This window comes from Narcine bancroftii, chromosome 3 (assembly GCF_036971445.1).
Source record: "Narcine bancroftii isolate sNarBan1 chromosome 3, sNarBan1.hap1, whole genome shotgun sequence".
Classification (NCBI taxonomy): Eukaryota; Metazoa; Chordata; class Chondrichthyes; order Torpediniformes; family Narcinidae; genus Narcine; species Narcine bancroftii.
Genome location: NC_091471.1, coordinates 286,762,998 through 286,787,719, shown reverse-complemented (window position 1 = coordinate 286,787,719; position 24,722 = coordinate 286,762,998). Strand labels below are relative to the sequence as shown.

The window sequence follows — 24,722 nt, the reverse complement described above, 5'->3', positions numbered from 1 at the left end:
AAAAACAGTGTAAGGGCTTCATCTTTTATTAGTCTTGTTATTCAATTTTTTGATAGAAACTTCTATGATTGACATCTTCCTTTCTCTCAATCTAGGTCAGTGCTAATGGAAATGTATTACGTAGTGAAATAGTGGGCTCCATCAAAATGCGAGTGTTCCTATCAGGGATGCCAGAGCTGAGACTCGGACTAAATGACAAAGTGTTGTTTGAGAACACAGGCCGTGAGTATTCTTAATTTTATTTTTTAAATTTTTTTTTTATTTTTCACACTATGAACCATATCAACCAAAATACATACAAACATTTCCCTCTTAAATATACACAGTGGCATTTTCTCCCCTTTTTTTCCCCTACCTTCTCCCCCCTTCCCACCCCCCCCTTCAAACCCATTAAATGTTCAACATAGACAATACAATAAAACCATTAAATAATGTCATCACACAATGAAAATAAACAAGAAAATTGTGTCATCTACTTTTACACACTGGATCAAGTCATTTCGTTGTCTTCTCATTCTATCATTTTAGGGGGTGGAGGTCCGCGGTAGGCCCTCTCTGTTATGTTCCATGTACGGTTCCCAAATTTGTTCAAATAATGTGACTTTATTTTTTAAATTATGTTATTTTTTCCAATGGAATACATTTATTTATTTCCATGTACCATTGCTGTACTCTCAGGCTCTCTTCTGATTTTCAAGTTGACATTATACATTTTTTTGCTACAGCTAAGGCTATCATAATAAATCTTTTTTGCACTTCATCCAGTTTGAGGCCTAATTATTTACTTCTTATATTACTTAGAAGAAAGATCTCTGGATTTTTTGGTATGTTGCTTTTTGTGATTTTATTTAATACCTGATTTAGATCTTCCCAAAACTTTTTCACTTTCTCACATGCCCAAATTGCATGTACTGTTGTTCCTGTTTCCTTCTTACAGCGAACAACATCTATCTGATGATGTTGGATCCCATTTATTTAACTTTTGGGGCTTGATATATAACCTGTGTGACCAATTATACTGTATCATGCGTAACCTTGTGTCTATTGTATTCTTCATCGTTCCAGAGCATAACTTTTCCCATACTTCATTTTTTATCTTTATGTTTAAATCCTTTTCCCACTTTTGTTTGGGTTTATAGCTTATTTCATCATTTTCCTTCTCTTGTAGCTTAATGTACATGTTCGTTATAAATCTTTTAATTATCATTGTTTCTGTAATCACATATTAAAAGCTGCTTCCTTCTGGTAATCTCAGTCTGTTTCCCAATTTATCCTTTAAGTAGGCTTTCAGTTGATGGTATGCAAACATTGTACCATGAGTTATTCCATATTTGTACTTCAACTGTTCAAATGTTAATAAATTATTTCCCAAAAAACAATTTTCTATTCTTTTAATTACTTTTCTCTCCCATTCTCTAAAGGAAAGGTTATCTATTGTAAAAGGGATTAGCTGATTTTGTGTCAATAATAATTTTGGTATTTGGTCATTTGTTTTTTTCCTTTCTAAATTAATCTTCTTCCATATATCGAGTAAATGATGCAATACTGGTGAGCTTTTATATCGTACCAGCTTTTCATCCCACTTATAAAGTAGATGTTCTGGTCCCTTCTCCCCTATTTTATCTAGTTCTATCTTAGTCCAATCTGGTTTTTCCCTTGTCTGATAAAAATCTGATAAATACCTTAATTGTGCTGCTCTATAATAATTTTTAAAGTTTGATAACTGCAAACCACATTGATTGTACCTCTCTGTTAATTTATCTAACGCTATCCTCAGTTTACCCCCTTTCCATAAAAATTTCCTTATTATTCTCTTTAGTTCATTAAAGAATTTCTCTGTTAAGGGTATTGGTAATGATTGAAATAAGTATTGTATCCTTGGGAAGACATTAATTTTAATGCAATTTACCCTCCCTATCAACGTTAGCGGTAATTCTTTCCAATGTTCTAAGTCTTCCTGCAATTTCTTTATTAGTGGTTGATCATTTAATTTGTACAAGTGGCTTAAATTATTATCTAACCTAATACCTAGGTATTGGTTTGCTTGTGTTTGCCATTTAAATGGTGATTCTTTTTTAAATTCTGTATAATCTGCATTACTCATTGGCATCACTTCACTTTCATTTGCATTGATCTTGTACCCTGATATTTCTCCATATTCCTTCAATTTCTATTGATATTTCTGGTTCTGTTAAGTACACTATGATGTCATCTGCAAATAAACTGATTTATACTCCTTCTCCTTTATTTTTATCCCTTTTATTTTTATTTTCTGTTCTTATCAGTTCTACCAATGGTTCTATTGCTAAAGTGAACAGTGAGGGAGATAATGGACATCCCTGCCTAGTTGACCTATTTAATTTAAATTGGTTCGATACATATCCATTTACTGTTACCTTCGCCAATGGTCCATTATATAATGCTTTAATCCAATTAATATATTTATCTGGTAGATGGAACCTCTGTAATACTTTGAATAAATAATTCCATTCTACCCTGTCAAAGGCTTTTTTTGCGTCTAAAGCAACAGCCACTGTTGGCATCTTATTTCCTTGAACTGCATGAATTAAATTAATAAATTTACAGACATTATCCGCTGTTCGTCTTTTCTTAATAAATCCAGTTTGATCTAGTTTTACTATTTTTGATACACAGTCGGCCAATCTGTTTGCTAATTATTTTGCTATTATCTTCTAATCTGAATTAAGTAGAGATATTGGTCTATATGATGCTGGTGTTAATGGATCCTTCCCCGTCTTTGGTATAACTGTAATTATTGCTGTCTTACATGAATCTGGCAAGTTTTGTGTTTCTTCTGTCTGGTTCATTACTTCCAGGAGAGGAGGAATTAATAACTCTCTAAATGTTTTATAGAATTCTATTGGGATTCCATCCTCTCCAGGCGTTTTATTGTTCGGCAGCTTTTTTTAGTATACCCTGTACTTCCTCTATTTCAAATGATTTTATGTTTGTTTTGTTCCTCTTCTTGCAATTTTGGCAGTTCAATTTTAGCTAAAAACTCTTCTATTTTATCATCTTTCCCCTCATTCTCAGTTTGGTATAATTGTTCATAAAATTCCATAAAGTTCTCATTAATCTCCATTGGATTATATGTAATTTGTTTGTCCCTTTTCCTTGATGCCAATACAGTTCTTTTATCTTGTTCTGTTTTAAGTTGCCAGGCTAATATTTTGTGTGTTTTTTCTCCTAGTTCATAATACTTTTGCTTTATTTACATCATGTTCTTCTCCACCTTGTACATTTGTAATGTTTCGTATTTTATTTTTTTGTCCGCCAATTTTCTTCTTTTTGTTATATCATCCCTTGTTACTAGTTCCTTTTCTGTACTTACTATCTCCCTTTCCAACTGTTCAATTTCCAAATTGTCGTCCTTTTTCATCTTAGTTACATAACTTATTATCTGCCCTCTAATGAAGGCTTTCATTGCGTCCCATAATATAAATTTGTCTTTCACTGATTCTATATTTATTTCAAAGTACGTTTTAATTTGGCATTCAATAAACTCTAAATTCCTGCCTTTTAAGTAGCATGGAGTTTAACATCCATCTGTATGTTCTTGGTGGGATGTCCTCCAGTTCTATTGCTAATAACAGAGGTGAATGATCAGATAGCAATCTAGCTTTATATTCAACTTTCCTAACTTTCCCTTGAATATGGGCCGACAACAAAAACATATCAATCCTTGAGTATGTTTTATGCCTACTCGAATAATATGAGTATTCATTGTCCCTTGGGTGTTGCCTCCTCCATATATCCATAAGTTTCATTTCCTGCATTGATTTAACCATAAATTTGGCCACTTTATTCTTTTTGCTAGTCTTTTGTCTAGTTTTAACCACCTTTGGGTCCAAATTAAGGTTAAAATTCCCTCTTATCAATATATTGCCTTGCGTATCTACAATCTTCAAAACAAATCATAAACTTTTGATCCTCTTCATTAGGTGCTTATATATTTAGCAAATTGCAAAATTCTGAATATATATGACACTTTATTATTACATACCTCCCTACTGGATCTATTATTTCCTCCTCTATTTTGATTGGTACATTTTTATTAATTAATATAGCTACACCTCTAGCTTTTGAATTATACGATGCTGCCGCTATGTGCCCTGCCCAGTCTCTCTTTATTATGTTCCACTTCAGTTAGATGCATTTCCTGCACAAATGCTATGTCTATTTTTTTCTTTTTTCAGTAATTTTAATAGCCTCTTCCTTTTAATTTGGTTATGTATTCCATTAATATTTATAGTCATATAATTCAACATGGCCATCTCATACGCTGTTTACACCTAATTTCCGCTTCCTCACCACCACCATCCCCCTTCTCCCTATTTTTATCTCTCAGTTTTCCCTTTTGAAACTCAATGTATGACAACACATTTAAAACATAAAATACTTCAACAACTTCCACATCCAATCTTCCCTTAGCCTCAAATGTCCCCCCCCCCCCCCCCCCAGCTCTCTGAGTTGCTCCTTATCCCTTGCCGGGCAACCACAACTCCCCTTTCCATTTGGATTGCGAACCTGCTCGCATGCATCAACTGATTTCGCAGTGACGGTTATTCTCTCCAATCCAACTCCCCCAGAAAATACTTTTTTTTTACACATATAACAAAGTTCACCCTCTTTTTTTTCCCTTACTTCCTTTCTTCCCTTCTTTAGTTCTTACATATACATTATTTTTACATCTTTATATATATTTTATCGCTGTTCTTCATTCTTGTTATATCTCATCTCTCCTTTTCTGCATGCGTTCTGCAAATTCTCGTGCTTCCTCTGGATCCGAGAACAGTCTGTTTTGCTCCCCAGGGATAAATATTTTAAGCACAGCTGGATGTCTTAACATAAATTTTAACCTTTTTTCCATAGGATCAATTTTGCTGTATTAAACTCCTTCCTCTTCTTTAAGAGTTGAAAACATGTCTGGGTAAAAAAATATATTTTTTGACCCTTGTATTCCAATGGTTTATTGTCTTCTCTAATTTTATTCCTTGCCCGCTCCAGTATATTTTCTCTTGTTATATATCTCAAAAATTTTACTAAAACTGATCTTGGTTTTTGATGTGTCTGCGGTTTCGGAGCTAGTGTTCTGTGTGCCCTTTCTACTTCCATTCCTTCCTGTATTTCTGTCATTCCCAGGACCTTTGAGATCCATTCTTTCATAAATTCCTTCATATCTGTGCCTTCTTCATCTTCCTTCAGGCCCACTATTTTTATTTTGTTTCGCCTACTACAATTTTCTAACATATCAATTTTCTGAGCTAACAACTCTTGTAACTCTAACTTTTTTATCACTTTCTTCCAATTTTCTTCTTGAGTCATTCCCATTTCTACAGCAATTTCTCATTCTTCCACATTTTCTAACTTTTCCCTATTTCTGTCATGACTAGCTCTAATCTATTCACTTTTTCTTCTGTACTTTTCATTTTTCTTTTAATTTCACTAAATTCTAATGTCAACCATTCTTTTAATGCTCTCATTTGTTCTTGGAAAAAAAAACTTTATCTCTATTCTGTCCATCTGTTTTACCTTCTATTTCTCTGTGCAGATCTTGGTCTTCTTCCTCTTCTGTGTCTGTACCTGTGTTTGTGTTCTTCTCTTCCTTGTATCTGTGTCTCTTCTGACTTTCCTGATGAGTTGCTTGTCTCACTTTGCTGGGCTTTTTCTTGCTTGGCTTTTTGCTGTTGGTCCTCTTCTTCAGGGCTACTCATCTGTTGAGCCTCCTGCTGCTGCTCTTCTTTCCTTTCACTCCCTGTCGCTTTCCTCTTCTTTCAGCTGAGAGCCCTGGTGTCGGGCATCCCTCAGCTGCTCGTGATGTGTTTGCCCGCTCCTTGGCTGAGCCCCCCTCCCGTCGGTGTTCTCCTTTTCCTTAGTAAACACACTGCACATGCACGACTCTGCAGGGTCGTCACCAACCTCTGAGAACGGGCTCTCTTCTCCACGACGGCTCCCTGTTTTTTCATGCAGGTAAGGCCTTCTCCTTTCTCTTCCGGTGTCTTTTCTTCTTTTTTTCCCATTGTTTTTACTTTTTCCTTCTTGGGTGCAATTTTCTTTCTTTTCTCTACAACTTTATCTTTTATTTGTTATGTTTTGTATTTCTTGAACTTTGTATTTTCTTCACTTTATTTCTTCTTTTCTGGAGAGGGCTGGTATTCCCATACCGGCCACTACTTCATCATGTGAGTCCTTCAATTTTATCTGTAAACTTGTAACAACATGTCAGAGTTGGATCATTTCATGGTTTTCTTTTTGTATCAGAAATAGCATACTAAATTCTGTGTCAAGGTATTATGCACACTTGGGGTTTGGTAATTATAAAGTCTGAGCAATTTTGACCTTGGATGTCTTGCTCTGTTGAACAAAAAGTTATTTGTGTGTAAAATTGAAATGAGCATGGTGATGAAATCTGAAGGAAATGACACCAAGTGGGCCACCCTGTAACTCAATGGGGAACTGTAAAGGTCTAATCACATGGTAGTGCCTTTTCAGTATCATGTTAGTTAATATCCCTTTAAAAAATACGCTCTATGCTAATTGGTACCCACATTTCGCCATTCTTACAAGTATGAATGAAAGAATGGAAGCATTACAAAAGTATTTCATCAGTCATTGGTTGAGAAACATTTGCTGTAGTCAGTGAGCTGTTCTCTTTATGATATTTAACTGACCATGCTGGCCAAATTGAACTAGATCTCTGCTGCTTGAACATGATACATATTCCTCCATCCCTGCATATTCATGAGTATATGTAAAAATGCCACAAACATTTCTGCTTCCACCATTACCCCAGCAGTGCATTCCAAGCTCCCACCACTGAATGGAAAAAAACACGCCCCACTCAAGTCCTTTGAGCTCTTCTCCCCCCCACCTCTCCCCCCCCCCGATAGCTGTTGGGGGAAAAATTGTTCCAATGTAAGGACGAAGGAAATAAAAGGATAAAGGAAGCCACAGAAAGTGGGAGGAGGGGTTGAAAGAGATGGACAGTAAGACAGCAGTTGAGATTGAGGGGAAAAATAGGTTCTCTTCCACCACTGAGCAGACCAAGTATTGCTGGCGCAACTCAGCTGATCAAGGAGCAACGTTGACTGACCATTTCTACCCTTGTACAGTGTTTGACCGGTTGAGATGGTCCAGCAATTCTTTGTCTGCTCTAGATTCTCGCCTTTGTGTTTCTTTCTTTTGCTATTTTTCTGGTTTAGCAATAATTCTGTTATAGGAAAGGTATTTTTGACCTGGCTTCTGATTATGTTCAAGTTAGGGATGTGTCAGTGAAACTCCCCATTCCTTTTAAATTGAATGGAGGTAACTTGTTTATTTCACGTGAACCAAGATACAGTGATAAACTTTATTTTGTGTGTTGTCTGGGCAATTCATAGTACCATGAGTAGTACTGACCCTCTCTGCTTCCTTAGTACTTGACCATTTTATGTAATGTTTGCATCCTTTAAAATTGTGGTCCTTTTGCAAGTTCAAGTAACTTTTGTAGAACAAAAATAGCAGTGCTCCTAATTCGCACAGCAGCATTTGCTTCTCCAGTCACTGAACCATTGGTTCACTGCTGCAATCTGTCTCTTATTCCTTTGCCAATTACACCCTCAAACTGTCAATTACAATTTCTGAAAACTAACCAGATCATGTTTATAATGTTAAAGGCTAAACATTGCCCAGATACTATGGAGGTCTTCCCTGCTCTTGAGGCAGCACACACAAACTGTAGCCAGATAAAAAGTGATGTCGAATCAGCAAACTTCCAAGTTGTCTTAGACTTCATTCCAGCAGTAGCAATAAGAGCACACGTTTTACAAGATTAACCAGATTTTTCCTTTAAAATTCCAAATGTTATTTTTATGAAACTGATTAATTTCCACCTGATAGATTGGTCAGGAATGTTGCATATAAACAACTAGCAATTTTGTTTGTGCCAGCCGTTCCTGTGTTTCCTGTAGTTAGGAACTAACTTGGCTATGTCAGACCTTTAGGAAAATTTCAGTCATCTAATTTCTCTGCATTACAGCAGTTGTGTACTGTTATGTTTTCCCAATGCCAAATCTCTAATGAAAACATTACTCTTGTTAGATAGTTTTTTTTTCTGCTTTACACATATTTGAAAGGAGCGGCTGTCTTGTTGCCTGTTATGCGCATTTCATGAGAATGGTGACAATCTAAAGAACTGCAGATGCTCGAAATCCAAAGCACAAGCAGAAATTTTTGCAAGTATTTAGCAAGTCAGGCCATATCTGCACCAGTCAGCCTCTTAAATTTTTTTCCTTCTCTTTACCACTCCCTTGCTGACCAACCTGCTCCAGAGGACATGTCTAGTCTGATCTACCAGGCATGTCTTCCCGCTTTTACAACTCCTACCTTCACCTGAGAACAGATCCCATTTGTTCCCACCAGAAAATCTTGTTTGCAGTTTACCTCCATAGTTTAACCCTGTCGGAGACCGCTCCTCCCATACCCAAGCTGTTGTCATCTCTTAGTTCTTGTACCATGGATGTCGACTGTACTGCTAAGTGCTTCCATTATTTTCTGTTTCGATTTTTTTTGTGAGAGGCATTTTGGAGTATGTTACAGTGCAGGACAGTACAGAAATAATGTAGTGTCATTCAAGCTCATAGTACAAGAACAAGTTTGTTAGGCTTTGAGAAACAATTGAGCAAGTAACTTTATTCATTAACAAAAAGGACTGTGAGGAAAGGAAGGATTAGAGTGTTGAGAAGTAGGTATTGATGTAGGTTGGCACAACATGGGTGTGCAGTAATATGTTCTTATTGCATCCATTTCTCCAGTCAAGAACTGTTTAAGTTGGTGTTGAGGTAACTTTGCAACACTTTTAACATTCTCGGAACATCCAGAAGCACCTCAGGCAAAGGTTGTATGTTTGAAGTAGTTGTCATTGGGTTGCACTCTCTGGCCCATGATCAAGGAGTTCCTGGTTTTCTTATCTTTATTGCCTTTTGACAGTTGGGTGGATTGGTAGAGCCCTCTTGCTGACTATTAAGTCCCCAACTTTCTGACCACAGTGAAGGTGAAGCCTGTTGGTCTTCGTTCCATTGGGCAGCCCTGCTGTTGTGCTCTTGACCATTTAAATGTCACTGAACTACTGAATAGCAGGAAGCCTCTGGCTGAGTGAGACCCAAGGACGAACTGGGTTTCTGATTCCATCAAGGGCCCCAGAAATTGGAGGGGGGGGGGGGGGAAATGAATTTTGTGGAAGAATCATAAAAGATAGCTGAGCATAAATGTTTTTAATAAATTTTTCAAATCCCTACCTTCTAGACAATTGACATTGGCAACATTGGTGGCATTTCTCAGCTGCGTCCTTTATAGGGGTAGGGGATTGATGTGAGACCACTTCCCATCCCAAGTACGACAATCAAAAATTCATACTTGGATGTTCTTAATCACGTGAAATAACAGATGTCATATTATTAACACATGCAAAGGCCAATCACAAGACCTCTCCAGGAACAAATGGTTGATAAGCAGTACAGATTCTCGACAGGGCCAGTCTGCTGAACTCTATGTGGGACTGGACAGGAATGCTGTTTGTTGTGGGTGGTGGGTGGAGGGGGGGAGGTGCAGTGAAGAAGTGACTAATTGACAAACATTGGGTTAGTCCATCTGGCCCATCAAATGATATGAAACTAATCAGTTTTTACTTTTGACTAGGGCTGAAAATCCCTTGTGATGATATTCGTTAAATCTTCTTCAACTTGTTTGTCAAAGTAAAGTGGATAGCGCAGTTAGTGCAAGGATATTACAGCGCCAATGTCCTGGGTTTGAATCTGCAGCTCTCTAAGGAGTTTGGATGTACTCCCCAAGTCCCTGTAGGTTTCCTCCAGGTGCTCCAATTTCCTCCTACCCTCCAAAAATGCATGTTAAAAGGTTAATTGGTCACATGGGTGTATTTGGGTAGCACAGGCTGAGGCTAGAATGGCTGTTACCACCCTAAAATTGTGCAGTAGTGCTGCAGAAAATGCGGTTCTCATAGCCTCAGGGGCTCTTGATTTGATCCTGACAGTTGATGGTCTCTGTGTAGAGATTGCATGTTCTTCCTGTGACTGCATTCGCTTCCTCTGGGTGCACACGATTTCTTCCGAGAAGACTGGCTAATAGGATAATTACTCCTGGTGTAGGTGGCCAGTGAGAGAATCGTGATCATTAATGGGCATCAGAGAGAGAGGATGTGCAGGGAAATAAGTTAAGAGAAAGGTCTGATGGCATTGCTCTGAGAACAGCATTGACCCAATGGGCCTCCAAAGTCTCAAGGAAAAATAACTGATTAAAAGGAATGATCAGAAATATTTGTTGTGTATTTTTATAAAACAATCATAAAGCAAGGCAATGGAGCACTATTAACCAAGCTTCCATAATTGAAAGCAAGTCGCCATCATAGCTATAAGTCACATCTAGCAGCAAATGTCCCACTGTGGCATCCATTTGGCCAAAATTACCATCCCAAAAAACAACAGATTGAAAATATTATTGACAAAGGGCACAGGCCCAAAACGTTGGTTACCTTTTACTTCCCATAGATGCTGCATGGACTGCTGAGTTTCTCCAGCACTTGTGCGTATTGCACTACAGTCATAGCGTCTGCAGAATTTCCTATTTAACTGAAAATATCAGGATTTTAAATGCTGCTTAGATTATTGATCCACTTTAAAATGAGAATTGGAAGCCGAAACCTGTGGAAAAAAGTAGCAAAGTTAAATTTAAATTAAAAAAAATATTAGACATACAGCATGGTAACGGGCCCTTTCAGCCTATGAGCCCATGCCACCTAATTACAGCCAATTGGCTTACAACCCCGGTACATTTTTGAACGGTGGGAGGAAACCGGAGCATTCAGAAGAAAATCAAGCAGACGCAGGGAGAAGGTACAAGCTCCTTTCAGACAGCACGGGATTGGAACCCAAGTCCCAGTCGCTGGTGCTGTAATAGAGCTGTACTAAAGGTTTCGCTAACCGTGCCATTTAATAGTTTTCCAGCAAAAGAGAACATTTATCAGCAGAAGCCATTTTCCATGGGACAGAAAAGAAGCCAGCCCATGCAGATAATAAAAGATTTCTTTCTTTTCTTTCTTCTTTGGCTTGGCTTCGCGGACGAAGATTTATGGAGGGGGTAAATGTCCACGTCAGCTGCAGGCTCGTTTGTGGCTGACAAGTCCGATGCGGGACAGGCAGAAACGGTTGCAGCAGTTGCAGGGGAAAATTGGTTGGTTGGGGTTGGGTGTTGGGTTTTTCCTCCTTTGCCTTTTGTCAGTGGGGTGGGCTCTGCGGTCTTCTTCAAAGGAGGTTGCTGCCCGCCGAACTGTGAGGCGCCAAGATGCACGGTTTGAGGCGATATCAGCCCACTGGCGGTGGTCAATGTGGCAGGCACCAAGAGATTTCTTTAGGCAGTCCTTGTACCTTTTCTTTGGTGCACCTCTGTCACGGTGGCCAGTGGAGAGCTCGCCATATAACACGATCTTGGGAAGGCGATGGTCCTCCATTCTGGAGACGTGACCCACCCAGCGCAGCTGGATCTTCAGCAGCGTGGACTCGATGCTGTCGACCTCTGCCATCTCGAGTACTTCGACGTTAGGGATGAAAGTGCTCCAATGAATGTTGAGGATGGAGCGGAGACAACGCTGGTGGAAGTGTTCTAGGAGCTGTAGATGATGCCAGTAGAGGACCCATGATTCGGAGCCGAACAGGAGTGTGGGTATGACAACGGCTCTGTATACGCTTATCTTTGTGAGGTTTTTCAGTTGGTTGTTTTTCCAGACTCTTTTGTGTAGTCTTCCAAAGGCGCTATTTGCCTTGGCGAGTCTGAAATGATTAAACTTTTTAAAAAATGGAACAGCTTGCAAGCTGTGAGTGAGTGAGAATTCAATTTACTATTTTGTTAAATTAATGGGAGGTTCCAGAGTTTGGAAAGTGATGGGCATGCTTGTTAGCTAAAGAATGCCCAAGTGTGGACAGACCTGTTTATTGTTAAAATAGAACTTAGTTCCAACTTACAGTTAATCTCAATTTATTAGTGTAATGCAGAGCTTAGAAAAATATTTACTTCCGGCATGAAGTAAAGTACAATTTTTTTGGTAAAGTTATAAAATGTCAGGTTGGATTTAATTCTTGAAGTGTTTCTGTTTAAAGAGCGTATTGTACAAGGACTTTGAGACCAGCTTGGGGCCAGCATGTAGAACTGTTTAAAGGGGTTGCCTTTTTTTTCTGAGACAGGAGGAAAAAGCAAATCTGTGGAGTTAGAAGATGTGAAGTTTCACCAATGCGTGCGGCTGTCACGATTCGAAAACGATAGAACCATATCGTTCATTCCACCTGATGGGGAGTTTGAGCTGATGTCTTACCGTTTAAACACACATGTAAGTACCAAGCCATGTGCTGCGTTTGATAGAAAACAGGCCTGACAATCCGTGAAGCCTAGTGTCCTCTGGGGGATGTATTACAATGTAGAGAAATGTATGATTGTGGACTTTGGTGGAATGAATAAAGGTGTGGACTATTTTCCAAACAGGCAACAAGTTCAGAAATCAGAGGACTTTGGGGTCCATGTGCAGGAAAAGTCATTGGTAAGGAAGGGAAATGCAATTCATTTCAAGAGGGATAGAATATAAAAGCAGGGATGTAATGTTGAGGCTTTATAAGGCATTGGTCAGATGGCGCCCTAAGGAAGGATGCATTAGCATAAGAGAGGGTCCAGAGGAGGTTTAGCAGAATAATCTCTGGAATGAAGGGGTTATCATATGAGGAGCATTTATATGATAGCTCTGGAACTGTACTTGGTGGAGTATAGAAGAATGGGGGGATCGCAATGAAACCTGTCAATATAGAGTGGATGTGAAGAGAATGTTTTCTATTGGATCAGAAGGCACGGCCTCATAATACAAAAACGTCCCTTTACAACAGAGATGGAGAGGAATTTCTGTATCTAGATGGTGGTGAATCTGTGTAATTCATTGCTGTGGAGGTGGTCGTTGGGTATATTTAAGTCCGAGGTAGGTAGGTTCTTCATTATGAAGGAAATCAAGGGTGAGAAGGGAAGAGAATGCGGATGAAAGGAAGAGTAAATCAGCCATGATGGAATGGCAGGCAGACTTGATGGGACAAATGTCCTAATTCCACTTCTGTGTCATATAGTTCTTCCAACAGTTTGCAGGAATCATCTGAATTCACAATTATCGTCAAAGCCCAATTTTTAGCGTGTCTGAAGTACAAACCCACGTTAAGAAGTCTCACAGGGACAGTGCCTCTGTTTGTGGCCAAATGCTAGTTGCTGTGTTTGATGAAATGGGGACCATAATATCCATCAGTAAATTGGCAGTGTACTAATACTGTAAGTCTGTACATCAAAATCAATTTCTACCAAGAAATTGCTTGTTCTTACAATTTGTTGAAGTCGTTTAGGGAGTCTGGATTAAAAATGTGAAGGAGAGGAGGAAGCTATTGGTATAATTGAATAATTTGGAATGTTAAGAGTGAATGCCTATTGTTTAGTGGTTTTGGGTTATGGAGAGGAAGATCCCTATGTACATTATCACAGCAGGAGTTTAATCAAAAGCAGTTGAATTGGATCGGTTCTAATTGTGGGAACCTGGATGTGCTGCATTTTTTCTTAATTACCTTGTTTAGATTTTGAAAACCCTCAGAGATTTGCATGGAACAAAATGTTCAATTTTAAAAAGTATTTACCCTGTTCTGTTTTGTCTGACTGCAATGCCAAAAGCAACTTGTTCCATAACCTTCATATAGTCCTTCAGTAAGTAGATGACTATTGATAAGTGTGCTTTCCTAGAGCTTTCCCAGTGCAGCAGATGCTACACAATCAGAGATAATTACTCAGAACTGAGGCACATAATAATTTCTAACAGGTAATGACAAATCTCTGGAACTCTCCATCCAGAGGCTCGTGCAGACAAGATCATCGGAGATAATTGAAGAGGAGATAGATAATATTTTAAAGATTGGGGAGTTGAGGGTTATATGAAACTGCGACATAGAAGAGACTGGGACAGATGAGCTACGGTCACATTGAATGACAAGTTAAAGTTGAGAGGCCAAGAAACTGACTCCCATTTTCTAGGATGCATTTTATAATGGAGCTTAAGATCCATTAATAAGTAGAATATAGGAAGCAGGATCACTGCTTTGTCCTCCAGAATCTGCTCTGCATTCAACACAGGTGGCTCCTTTTCCCACATTGACGTTCAAGCACCCATCTAACTTGTATTCCTGGCCAATATCAGTTTTCCATGATTCCTTCAAATTGATTTTTTGATTGCAACACAATAAATGAGCCTCGCAGGTGGAGAATTCCCTTTGAGTGAAGAAATTGAGTTCCTCAATTAATTCGTAGTGACCTACCCATTAATTTGAGATTTTAAAGGTTCAGAGGTTCCTTTTATTATCAAGTAATAACATATTAAAAATGTAATCTACAAGATGTACCTCAACTTTTGTCTGCTACAAGGCAAACAAAGAGTCACCATAAGCATTGCTCAGCGCCCTTAACAATAGGAGAAAGAGAAGCAAATGAATGCCCCTTCAGGGTGTTCGTGGATTTGCCTCCATTGATCCCGCACAACCTCTGCAGCCTCAAAGACTCCTATTCAAACCATTGGCAAAATGTGATCCATATCCATACCTCTGATATGATCAGAAAGTTCTCAGTGCCAAGGTCCTTAGGGAGGAATCCTCTCAAATCCCAGTTCCAATACCTGGTTCCCATGGTCCTTTGAACCACAAGTTGCCTGCAGCCTGTGTGGGGCCTTCAGCTGCTGAGCCCCTTGCTAATTCACTGTTGCGGTTACAGTCCTGAAGGGTCATCTCATGTGCTTCTCCTTCTCAGCAGATGTTCTCTCTGTTTCTGGTGCCCTGTCCCAGACTACTGCTACCCTGGAGTCTGCAACCCATCGTGGTATGCTGCCCAGCACAGATGCTGCCATCTTGGGTACAGATCCCATGATTGCAGGATTAAATTAAAAACACTAACTAAAAACACCACTGACTTCTTTAACAGGCTGTTTAAAGTTGGTAACGAGTCGTCTACATTGGGATCAGCCAGAAGGACCCTGCATCTCCACTCCCCACTCTCCCTGGTCTGCACCAGCGGCAGTGCTGCCGTTACAGCAACTCCTTCAATGCCACCATTTCCACCCCCCCCCCCCACCGCACTTCGTCTCCTTCACCAGGGAGTGCCTTCCATGCAGTTTGCTACTTGCTGCTGGATCCCACAAGATTTTGCATTTTTTCACTGGCTTTTAGTACTGTATATCAATGGTTTTGCCAAATGAGGAATTAGATGTCCTATCTGCTGAAAGATTGAGTTGAACAGTTGCTGTCAGAAAAAAAGATTAGTTCTTTGGTTATCTTGCATTAGATTTTCATGTATCCTGCATTGCTTGACTTGCATTCGGCTTCTTTATCCAAGCCAGTCAGATAAATTAATATGGAAAGGATGTGAAATACAGCATTGACAGTCTGCTGCTTGTCCACCTTTGCTTGAAATCCCAGAGAAAGCAAGATCATTCCATTGAGCTAAGAAGTGCCTGACATGTTGCTCAGAGAACATTAAACAGTACAGTACAGGAGAAGGTCCTTCAGCATGAGAAGGTTCTTTGGCCCACGATGCCATATTAAAGTAATTTCATCTTCCTATACGTGATCCTGCCTATTCATATACCTGTCTAAATGTTGTTTAAATGTCACTATCGTATCTGCGCTTCCTGACTGTGTGTTCCTGGTACCTACCTGTGTATAATAGTATTAGAGTCCACCAGTCCAGAAGCAGGCACAGTGGTGGGGTGGGGGGGGCGGGGGGGGGAGACTTTCAACATCAAAACAATTCCCCTAGTATTTTACATTTCCAACCTGGGGTAAAAAGACTTTTCCACCTTAATGTTCTTCAAGACACCCAACAGAACATCAACATGCCCTAAAATGTTTGCATACTGCACACTCATCTCATTATCCTCTGTGTACCTCTCCTTAGTGAACACTGATGCAAAGTTCTCACTCAGTACCTCTCTTGCTACTTCTGGCTCGAGGCATAAATTCCTTCTTTTGTCCTTCAGAAGTCTAATGCTTCCCCAGATCTAGTTTTTATTGCATGTATTAAAAAGCCTTGGGATTTTCCTTCATTCTACCTGCCAAATAATTTAATGGCGCATTTGTCCTTCCTGGCTCCCTCCCTGTTTGACTTCTTTCCTGCTTTCTTTAAGTGTACTGTCTAATTTCAGCTTCCTAAACCTTGCATGTACTTTTTAACTTCTGGACCAAATTTACAACATCTCTGGTCATCCAAGGACTGCACACCCTCGTCCTCCTTCCTCACAAGACCTGAATTATCATCAGCTAGTCTTGAATCAATTCCCACAAATCAGATGTGGGCATACTCAGTAACAGCTGTTCCCAGTGTATCTTTCCCACCTCGTAACTCAGGTTGTCATTTGCTTTCGCCCAATTTAGCACTTCCCCCTTCCCTGAAGTCCAGACTTGATATGAACTATTTTAAAACTTAAGGACTTGTGATCACTGTTCCCAAACTATTGCCCTCTACTGAAACACCAATCACCCAACCAGGCTCATTTCCAGAACTTGTACTGGTTGGACTATCTGCATACTATTTCAGGAAATTCTTCCAAATGCACCAAACAAATTCCATCCCTCCCAAGACTCTGATACACAGGAAATTCCAGTCGATATTGTGTGGGGGGGGGGGGGAAGGAAATAAAAGGTTACTACCACAAACCGCCCTGTCACTTTTTCATCTTTCTATAATCTGTATACACATCTGATCCCCTCCCTCCTCCTGCCTATTGGAAGACATATTGTATAACCCCATTTATGGCACAGTAAATGAGTACTGAGCGCAATGTGACATTCTCCCTGATAAGTAATTCCTCCCTGTCCCTAACATTGAATAACTTATTTAAAGTCATTGAACCTGGGAAATAAATTTGCTGCAGAGTTAGACAGTGAGAGCCCTAGAGTGCACATCAGCTAATGAATATTTCATTTGGATTAAATTTAAGATAACAGTCACCTTTTCAAAGTTTCATTTTAAAATTAAAGTCATAAATAGTTCTAACAATCTTGCATTTTTATGACCAGGTCAAACCACTAATTTGGATTGAGTCTGTGATTGAGAAGCATTCCCACAGCCGGATTGAGTACATGATTAAGGTGAGCTATTCTTTTCTCAACTGTAAATCAATCAAGAACAGAGCCACAAATTAAGTGAACTTATGCTCTTAAGCACATTCTTAAGGATGCTTTGGAGAAATGTAAGCTGAAATCCAATTGAAATAAAACTCTCAGTTGTATCTCTATTAACTTCTCTTTTGTACTTCATGTTTCTATTACAATTTCACCATGAAGTTAAGAGACTGATAAAACTCAGCAGACCTCCTAATGCGATCAGCACGTCAGGGTTAGTTCCCATTTGAAATAAAGACAAACATCTGACTTTCGCAATGCCCCGTTTAACCTGGTAGGTGAATAATGTACGTCAAGGAAGCACAGAAGAAATAAACATAAATTGTGTGGATCAGATGGATGAATCAGGCTGCACACATTCAGACAGACCCACCACCATTATAGGATGTCTGATCATCGCAATCTGTACCATGTCAACCCCGCATTAACAATGATTTGCAAAGTATTATCAGGACCATTGACTTGTAGAATGTAGAAACTACTAGTGTGGCTGCTGTATTTTGTACTATTTATTTCCAGGTAACAAAATACACCAAGGAGAGTGTGTTGTAGGAATGCTAATATGAGCGATGGGTCCTGAATCTGAGCAATTATCTGCTGCAATATATATTGCAGGCTAATTGTACTGTATTGAATGTACTCTAAATGAACATTAAAAGTTTAGGGCAAAGTTCACGTCGGATCACCAATCAGGTCATGCATTGTCATTTCAGGTCAATAGACAAAATCGTTTGGCCCAGCCATGTGGTACTAAGACTAATGATGCAAGTGTGGGTGAAAGAATTAGCAGTTACCAGTTTCATGAGAAGTACCTTGGGCATTCTCAGAAAGGATGGCAGAGACAGTGGTAACTTTGAAATAGAAGTAAATGTTTTCAAAGAATAAAGTGTAGGATTCTAGAAAGAGCATTAATTTGCTATTTCAAAAGCCAGTGCATACGTGATGCACTGTATGGCAGCTTCCTTGAAGAGGTCTGTATGATTCATGCCACAGCCATTTTCATGATCGTTGTTCGATAGAAACCCTTAATGTCGTTCTCTTTCATTATAGTGCCAATCCATGTGTGATTACTTGTGTTGTAGAAGCCTGAAATTTTCCTCCCACATTCTGGAATTAATTCTTCAACCTCAGCTAGCCTAGCGTAAAGGAGAAATGTATGAAGCTGCCTTGGAATTTTATAGACCACCACACAATTTTCGAGATACTTAGTTATGAATGGAAATCAAAAGCACTGCAGATGTTGGAAAAATCCTGTCCTGAATTCTGTTTTCATTTAACATATTTTGAATTGTTGAGTAATCTAATTTTACAAGATTTTGGTATAAAATGTATCACTGATACGACACTTAAATTCAAGTGGCAGTGATGAGCAGGAATGAACACCAAGCTAACTGGATAGACTTCACTGAACTTGCTCTGTCATCTCTGACAGAAATGTGTCAAAAGTCAGAAGGTTTGCTTTTAAAAATAACTGCTAGTAAATCTTGAAAGCACATAACTTGGCAATGAACCATTGATTTTGCCAATGTTGGATTAGCTCCACTGCACCTAACGCTTGTTTCTTTCCTCAGGCCAAGAGTCAGTTCAAACGTAGATCAACAGCCAACAATGTTGAAATTCACATTCCAGTCCCAAACGATGCAGATTCACCCAAGTTTAAGACCACGGTGGGAAATGTGAAGTGGGTGCCAGAAAGCAGTGAAATAGTGTGGTCGATCAAATCATTTCCGGTAAGGATCAGATTGTGTTTCCTATAAATATATTAACAAGCTTTACAAATCCTGATGTTTTTTTTTCTTGTCTTTGGAGATTTTTTTAAAAGCCATCTTGTAGCTTCATGAGCTCAACTGTGGATGTTCACTCATAACTGTACACTGGTCAGTTTTATTTATGATTCCTCAGCATATAAAGAGCCCCATGCCTAAATGCAACAAGACCAAGGCAACATTTAGGTATGGCCTGGTTAATGACTAGTAACATTGATGCCTCAAACATACTAGGTAATGAGGAGTCACGTGATGGAGTAGTGGCCGGTCAGGAAAACCAACCCTCTCCAGAAAAATAGGAAAAAACTTAGGAAAAGACAAAGCACAACAAAAATAAAATATAAGAAATAGAAGATAAAGTTACAGAGAAGAGAAAGAAGATGGCACCCAAGAAGGAGAAAGTGAAAACAACCGAAAAAAAAGTAGAAAATTCGCCGGAGAAGAAAGAAGAAGGCTTTACCTGCACAAAGGAACAGGGAGCTGTGGTGGCGAGGAGCACTCGATCCCCGAGGTGAGTGCCTGCCCTGCGGAGTCGTGACCTCCAGGTCTGTGGACTTCAAAAATGGCTCTCAGAGCCAAGCAAAAGTGCGCAGTGCGCAATCAAAGGAAAAAGAGGACACCAACAGGAGGGGGGCTCAGCAGAGGAATGGGCAGCCACAGCACGAACAGCTGAGGGATGCCCGACACCAGGGCACTCAGCTGGAAGACGAAAAAGGCGGCAGAGGAGGGAGCGAGAAAATAGACGAGGGAGAAGGATGGAGTGACAGGAGGCCCGACAGACGAGCAACCCAGGAGGGAAGGACAAACAGCAAGAGACCCTGCAAGAGGAGGCCTGACAAAGAGATACAAGCAGCTCATCAGGAAAAACAGAAAAGACACAGATACAAAGAAGAGAAGACACAAACACAGGTACAGACACAGAAGAAGAGGAAGACCAAGATCTTCACAGAAATAGAAGGTAAAACTGATGGACAGAATATAGATAAAGTTTCTTTTGAAGAACAAATGAGGTCATTAAAAGAATGGTTATCATTAGAATTTAGTGCAATTAAAAGAAAAATGAAAAGAACAGAAGATAAAATGCAAAGTTTAGAGCTGGTCATGACAGAAATAGGGAAAAGAGTAGAGAATGTGGAAGAACGGGAAATAACTAGAAATGGAAGTAAATGACAGGAAAAATTGGAAGAAAGTGACAAAAAAATTAAAGAGACACGAGTTGTTATCTCAGAAAATTGATATGTTAGAAAATTATAGTAGGCGAAACAACATAAAAATAATGGCCTGAAGGAGGGTGAAGAAGGCACAGACATGAAGGAATTTATAAAAGGATGGATCCCGAAAGTCCTAGGAATGACAGAAATGCAGGAAGAAATGGAAATAGAAAAGGCTCACAGAGCACTAGCTCCGAAACCACAGATACATCAAAAACCAAGATCAATCTTAGTGAAATTTTTGTGATGTACGACAAGAGAAAATGAACTGGAGCAGGCAAGGAATAAAGTTAGAGAAGATAATAAACCATTGGAATACAAGGGGCAAAAAATATATTTTTTTACCAGATATTAGTTTTGAACTCTTAAAGAGGAGGAAGGAGTTTAATACAGCAAAAACAATTTTATGGAAAAAAGGTAACAAATTCATGTGAAGACATCCAGCCGTGCTTAAAATATTTATACCTGGGGAGCAAAACAGTCTGTTCTCGGATCCGGAGGAAGCACAAGAATTTGCAGAATGTTTGCAGGACAGAAGAGATGAAGAGATGTAACAAGAATGAAGAATGGCGATAAAGTATATATAAAGATGTAAAAACAATGTATATTTAAAGAATTAAAGAGGGAAAAGAGAAGGGAAGAAAGGAAAGGGGGATAAAAGAGAGAGCTTTGTTATATGTGTAAAAAAAAAAGTATTTTCTGGGGAGGGCTGGGGAAGTGGGAATAACCATCACTGCAAAATCAGTTGATGCTTGCGAGCAAGATCGCAATCCAAATGGAAAGGGGAGTTGTGGTTGCCCGGCAAGGGATAAGGGGAAACTCAGAGAGGGGGGGAGCATTTGGGGTTATGGTATTATTGGGTGTGTGAACTGTTGGGGTATTTTATGTTTTAAATGTGTTGTCGTACATTGAGTTTAATAAGGGAAAACTAAGAGATGAAAATGGGAAAAGGGGCGATGGAGGTGGCAAGGAGGTGGAAAAGAGGTGTAAGCAAGATATAAAATGGCCTGTTGAACTATATGTATGTGCCTAGCAAGGAGGATCAAAAGTTTATGCAGGATATTTTTTTGAAGATTTCAGACACACAAGGAAATATATTGATAGGAGGGGATTTTAACCTTAATTTGGATCCAACGTTGGATAAAACTGGACAAAAGACAAATAAACATTAATGGAATACATAACCAAGTTAAAAGAAAGAAGCTACTAAATTTATTGAAGAAGGAAAAAATAGATATAGCATTTGTTCAGGAAATGCATCTAACTGAAGTGGAACATAACAAATTAAAGAGAAACTGGGTAGGACACGTAGCGGCAGCATCCTATAATTCAAAAGCTAGAGGTGTAGCCATTACTAGTTAATAAAAATGTACCAATCAAAATAGAGGAGGAAATAATAGATTCAGCAGGGAGGTATGTAATGATAAAGTGTCAGATATATTCAGAATTTTGGAATTTGCTTTATATATATATATATATATGTGCCTAGCAAGGAGGATCAAAAGTTTATGCAGGATATTTTTTTGAAGATTTCAGACACACAAGGAAATATATTGATAGGAGGGGATTTTAACCTTAATTTGGATCCAACGTTGGATAAAACTGGACAAAAGACAAGCAAAAAGAATAAAGTAGCCAAATTTAAGGTTAAATCAATGCAGGAAATGAAACTTATGGATATATGGAGGAGGCAACACCCAAGAGAAAAGGAATATTAATCTTATTCGAGTAGGCACAAAACATACTCAAAGATTGATATGTTTTTGTTAGCCCATATTCAAGGGAGAGTTAGGAAAACTGAGTATAAAGCTAGATTACTATCAGATCATTCACCTCTGTTATTAGCAATAGAACTGGAGGACATCCCACCGAGAACATATAGATGAAGGTTAAACTCCATGCTACTTTAAAGGCAGGAATTTAGAGTTTATTGAACACCAAATTAAAACATTTTTTGAAATAAACACAGAATCAGTGAAAGACAAATTTATATTATGGGACGCAATGAAAGCCTTCATTAGAGGGCAGATAATAAGTTATGTAACTAAGATGAAAAAGGATTATGATCGGGAAATAGAGCAGTTAGAAAGGGAGATAGTAAGTACAGAAAAGGAACTAGTTAAAAGGGATGATATAACGAAAAGGAGAGAATTGGTGAACAAAAAAATAAAATACAAAACATTACAAACGTACAAGGTGGAGAAGAACATAATGAAAACAAAGCAAAAGTATTCTTTCTTTGGCTTGGCTTCGTGGACGAAGATTTATGGAGGGGGTAAATGTCCACGTCAGCTGCAGGCTCGTTTGTGGCTGACAAATCCGATGCGGGACAGGCAGACACGGTTGTAGCGTTTTCAGGGGAAAATTGGTTGGTTGGGGTTGGGTGTTGGGTTTTTCATCCTTTGTCTTTTGTCAGTGAGGTGGGCTCTGCGGTCTTCTTCAAAGGAGGTTGCTGCCCGCCGAACTGTGAGGCGCCAAGATGCACGGTTTGAGGCGATATCAGCCCACTGGCGGTGGTCAATGTGACAGGCAGCAAGAGATTTCTTTAGGCAGTCCTTGTACCTTTTCTTTGGTGCACCTCTGTCACGATGGCCAGTGGAGAGCTCACCATATAACACGATCTTGGGAAGGTGATGGTCCTCCATTCTGGAGACGTGTCCTACCCAGTGCAGTTGGATCTTCAGCAGCGTGGATTCGATGCTGTCGGCCTCTGCCATCTCGAGTACTTCGATGTTAGGGATGAAGTCGCTCCAATGAATGTTGAGGATGGAGCGGAGACAATGCTGGTGGAAGCGTTCTAAGAGCCGTAGGTGATGCCGGTAGAGGACCCATGATTCGGAGCCGAACAGGAGTGTGGATATGACAACGGCTCTGTATACGCTTATCTTTGTGAGGTTTTTCAGTTGGTTGTTTTTCCAGACTCTTTTGTGTAGTCTTGCCTGGCGAGTCTGTTGTCTATCTCGTTGTCGATCCTTGCATCTGATGCAATGGTGCAGCCGAGATAGGTAAACTGGTTGACCGTTTTGAGTTTTGTGTGCCCAATGGAGATGTGGGGGGGCTGGTAGTCATGGTGGGAAGCTGGCTGATGGAGGACCTCAGTTTTCTTCAGGCTGACTTCCAGGCCAAACATTTTGGCAGTTTCCGCAAAACAGGACGTCAAGCGCTGAAGAGCTGGCTCTGAATGGGCAACTAAAGCGGCATCGTCTACAAAGAGTAGTTCACAGACAAGTTGCTCTTCTGTCTTGGTGTGAGCTTGCAGGCGCCTCAGATTGAAGAAACTGCCATCCGTGCGGTACCGGATGTAAACAGCGTCTTCATTGTTGAGGTCTTTCATGGCTTGGTTCAGCATCATGCTGAAGAAGATTGAAAAGAGGGTTGGTGCGAGAACGCAGCCTTGCTTCACACCATTGTTAATGGAGAAGGGTTCAGAGAGCTCATTGCTGTATCTGACCCGACCTTGTTGGTTTTTGTGCAGTTGGATAACCATGTTGAGGAACTTTGGGGGGCATCCGATGCGCTCTAGTATTTGCCAAAGCCCTTTCCTGCTCACGGTGTCGAAGGCTTTGGTGAGGTCAACAAAGGTGATGTAGAGTCCTTTGTTTTGTTCTCTGCACTTTTCTTGGAGCTGTCTGAGGGCAAAGACCATGTCAGTAGTTCCTCTGTTTGCGCGAAAGCTGCACTGTGATTCTGGGAGAACATTCTCGGCAACACTAGGTATTATTCTATTTAGGAGAATCCTAGCGAAGATTTTGCCTGCAATGGAGAGCAGCGTGATTCCTCTGTAGTTTGAGCAGTCTGATTTCTCGCCTTTGTTTTTGTACAGGGTGATGATGATGGCATCACAAAGGTCCTGAGGCAGTTTTCCTTGGTCCCAACAAAGATTGAAAAACTCATGCAGTTTGACATGCAGAGTTTTTCTGCCAGCCTTCCAGACCTCTGGGGGGATTCCATCCATACCTGCTGCTTTGCCACTTTTCAGTTGTTCAATTGCCTTATATGTCTCTTCCCGGGTGAGAACCTCATCCAGCTCTAGCCTTAGGGGCTGTTGAGGGAGCTGGAGCAGGGTGGAATCTTGGACTGAGTGGTTGGCACTGAAAAGAGATTGGAAGTGTTCTGACCATCGGTTGAGGATGGAGATCTTGTCGCTGAGGAGGACTTTGCCGTTTGAGCTGCGCAGTGGGCTTTGGACTTGGGGTGAGGGGCCGTACACAGCCTTTAGAGCTGGGTTCGCTTGGCGAGGCTAGTCCACCACTCATTTTGGATCTCCCGGAGTTTGTGCTGAAGATGGTTGCATGCGCGACGGAAGGCTTGTTTCTTCTCTGGCCAGGATGGCTTTGTAAGGTGAGACTGGTGGGCAGCTCGCTTCTTTGCCAGCAGCTCCTGGATTTCCTGGCTGTTTTCGTCGAACCAGTCCTTGTTTTTCCTGGAGGAGAAGCCCAGTACCTCTTCAGTGGATTGCAGTATGGTAGTCTTCAGCTGATCCCAGAGGGTTTCAGGGG

General features: G+C 40.0%; 1 protein-coding gene across 2 annotated transcripts in view; it reads left to right on the top strand.

Annotated features, from left to right (window-relative positions):
• Positions 1 to 24,722, top strand: part of LOC138758904 (AP-1 complex subunit mu-1) — a 141,572-nt gene that overhangs the window by 44,581 nt on the left and 72,269 nt on the right. For both annotated transcript variants that reach the window (XM_069928488.1, XM_069928489.1), the window contains 4 exons: positions 96 to 222; positions 12,252 to 12,394; positions 17,142 to 17,213; positions 18,818 to 18,976. In XM_069928488.1, coding sequence (XP_069784589.1) covers positions 96 to 222; positions 12,252 to 12,394; positions 17,142 to 17,213; positions 18,818 to 18,976 — 501 coding nt within the window. The remainder of the gene's footprint in view (positions 1 to 95; positions 223 to 12,251; positions 12,395 to 17,141; positions 17,214 to 18,817; positions 18,977 to 24,722) is intronic.